At 35.1% G+C, this 3,154-nt stretch overlaps 1 protein-coding gene across 1 annotated transcript in view; it reads right to left on the bottom strand.

The window, feature by feature from the left end:
• Nucleotides 1-561: 561 nt before the first annotated feature.
• The window catches only part of LOC127855876 (uncharacterized), a 12,751-nt gene continuing 10,158 nt past the window's right edge, over nt 562-3,154 (bottom strand). Inside the window, exon 5 of the mRNA XM_052391769.1 lies at nt 562-776. Within this exon, the coding sequence (XP_052247729.1) occupies nt 562-776 (215 nt within the window). The remainder of the gene's footprint in view (nt 777-3,154) is intronic.

Here is a 3,154-nt window from a genome sequence, read left to right as displayed (position 1 = left end):
TATGAAAAAACAACAAAACTTACCTTAATGTACAAGATTACAATCTGTTTCTGCAACCGGCGTTGACTTTTGCGGTCACGTGACAAAAGTTGTTCATCCCCGGTGAACTCCATTGCGAATTATGGCCACATTGCAATGGCATGTTGTCACCGGGTGTATAGTCCAAATCACAGATGAACTCTAGCGTGCCATTTATAGGTATATGACTTAGGTTGACCGTGTATCTTCCGTGTTCTGGTTGATTCGGAATAGGACATCCTGCAACTGAGCATGCTTTTGTTGAATACGTTTACTGTTGGTTGGCAGAATAAACTAAGTAAATTAACAGTTTTCAAAAGTTGTACGTATTGTTTTAGTATCGCATTTGATATTTTACATGTGTGTAGAGAATATAGATGTGTACGTATACAATGAATTGCATTTAAGCATCAACGTATGAGATTTAAATGTTTACTAGAAAACAAAAAGTGAAATCTTACATATTACATATCAGTTACAAATATAGAATGTTGAGTTTACAAATCATTTTAGAATAGAACAAACACAAATATTTACTCGTAATTACATTGCAACTGACGAAATGATAACCGCTATACCTTTGCATTTAGGTATTGGCCCACTCCACATTGAAAAATTGCTGCATTTGAAAGGCTCAGTTTGAACAAGGGCATACCCAATGTCGCAGGTGACATCTAACGTGGCATTGTATGCTACCCGTGTCGTGTTGACTTTATAGTGACCGTTTCTTGGCGTCGATCGAACATCACATCCCGCAACTGAATGTCAATGCGTTGTTTTTACAAAATTTAATGAATATAAATTGAAGAAAAGAACGAAAAGATATTTATATTATATATGAGATGCATAACTCATGCCTGAAAAAGGAAATCACTAAATAATATACTGATGTTTGTTTACTACGGTAATCAAGGTATGTAATTATTCTACATACACTTGAACTTATTTTGAAACACATTGTTTGTATTGCATTTCATTACTTTCTTCGTATTGTACATACTAGTTTTATTAAAACGTGTTTATTTAAATATGTAATCCCGTTTAAATACAAGAAATACTTTTATACAATTTATTCATTAACAACAGAAGTAAAAATATCTGAATGATACGCATGATTATATTAATTGAACTGTATTTCCGGTTCCGGTGAAATCAAAACAAAAAACTAGATGGAGTAAAATAAAATAAATTTTAGTGATCTGAGTGTTTATATGGTGAAATTGAATGGATAAACGTATAGAATAAAGAGCGAAACGCAAGTATGATAAGTTAGAAAACTGTATAAAAAAAACACATGCAGTATTTATAATTTTTTCTTTTCTGCCGGCATATGGCGGCAGGTGGGGTATTGATTTCATTGGATTATTTGGATTGAAAAACCGGTCCACCACCTACCTTCTAGTTTACCGGTAGTTCGTCACGCATGACTGAACATTGCAATTACCTACCAAACAACAGCTTGATAAGCGATTAAATATCGGACAATAGGTACAATAAGTAAAGAGGATCAGTCGAGGGTGACCGAGCAAGGGCGGTGATTGTAACGGGATTATTGCGTTTTTGTAAAAGTGACTTATGTGACTTATGTAAAACCACTCAGTTATGATTAAAAACAATGAATAAAAGGCCCCATTCATCAACAGCCAGTGAAGGTGCTCTAACGGACGATAGCAGAATAGAAACACAAGTTTTCGAAACACCTACAACATCAAATAAAACCAAGAGGCAAAATAAAAAGAAAAAAAACGAAAAAACTGTATCCCACCAAAAAAGCCAGAAAAGCCTGACGGAATATATAACAAGTAAAGGAACGGAAATGCAAACAGATCAATCACAAACATCTATCGAAAAGCGTCTACAAGAAATCAGTTCAAAATTGTCAAATGTTTTAACAAAGGACGACAGTGCACTCATAAAAAATATCATTAGAGAAACACTTGATGAACTTAAAGAAAAACTACTCAGCTCAGTTATAAAAAGAATCGAAATAATCGAAGGCAATATGTTCGACCAAGCAAAAGAGGTCGAGTCACTCAAACAACAACTCGAGACAAAAAATAACGAAATCGAATCGTTAAAACAAAAGGAACACTCTTCAGAACAGGCGTATAAGGCCAGTCTTAACGACCTGGAGCAGTACGGTCGTCGAAACAACGTCCGAATTACTGGCCTTCCGAACGACATAGACGGACAAACTTCGCAGGCTGTTGCTGAACAATCGGTTGATCTGTTGAATAAAAAATTGGGACTCCAAATAGAATACAGAGATATTGATGTAGCACACAGGCTCGGAAAATTCACGCATACCAAAAACAGACCAGCCAGTGTTAAATTTGTGAGACGGCAGACCAAAATAGAGATCATGAAACGAGCGAAACTTCTTAAAGGCACTGGTATATTCATAAACGAAGATCTCACCAAAACAAATGCAGAGGTTCTTGCGTCACTGCGCCTGAAAGAGCCTACGCGTATAGAAAAAGCATGGTCGTACGAAGGGAAACTGTTCGCTAAATACAAAGGCAGTGAACGACACGAGCAGATACATTTTGATCAGTACCACACATTGCTTAACAAGCCATGGCCGAGTAAAGACAATACCTACGCCAGGAAGGTGTCATCCAGCGATAGGAACCTCCGGTCATCTGCACAGATTTGACAGCGATGGAGGCGCTCAAAAGAGAACGAGATATAATTATGTATCCAATCAAAATGTGCATAACTGTCCTCTGTGTTTATTAAACCATAACTTATTTTAATAAACTAAGGTATAAGTACACAAAACATAGTAATATTAATCAATAAATAATGTAAATACAAAAACACAATTATATACATATAGCGTGCGTCTTGGAAATCTCAGATGCCGGACCAAAACGGAAGCACTAATAAATATATTGTGTATTTGTGCAGAAAGCTTCTTAGCAATATCTTAATTAAGCATATGATAATTGCAAAACCTTAGTTGTCTCCTGCTTGTTTATATTACATTTTTTGAGAATGTGATAACTTTTTTTGTTTTTTTAAATATAACACATAACTACAAAACCTACAATTTACATGTTTAGAATATTTGCATCTGTTGTTGTTAGCTTGTTTTTATTCACTTTTGAGAATGTTATATTATCATTTGTAATTT

The sequence above is a fragment of the Dreissena polymorpha genome, chromosome 13 (assembly GCF_020536995.1).
Source record: "Dreissena polymorpha isolate Duluth1 chromosome 13, UMN_Dpol_1.0, whole genome shotgun sequence".
Lineage (NCBI taxonomy): Eukaryota > Metazoa > Mollusca > Bivalvia > Myida > Dreissenidae > Dreissena > Dreissena polymorpha.
The sequence above is the reverse complement of the archived record's forward strand: the minus strand, read 5'-3'. Positions and strand labels throughout refer to the sequence as shown.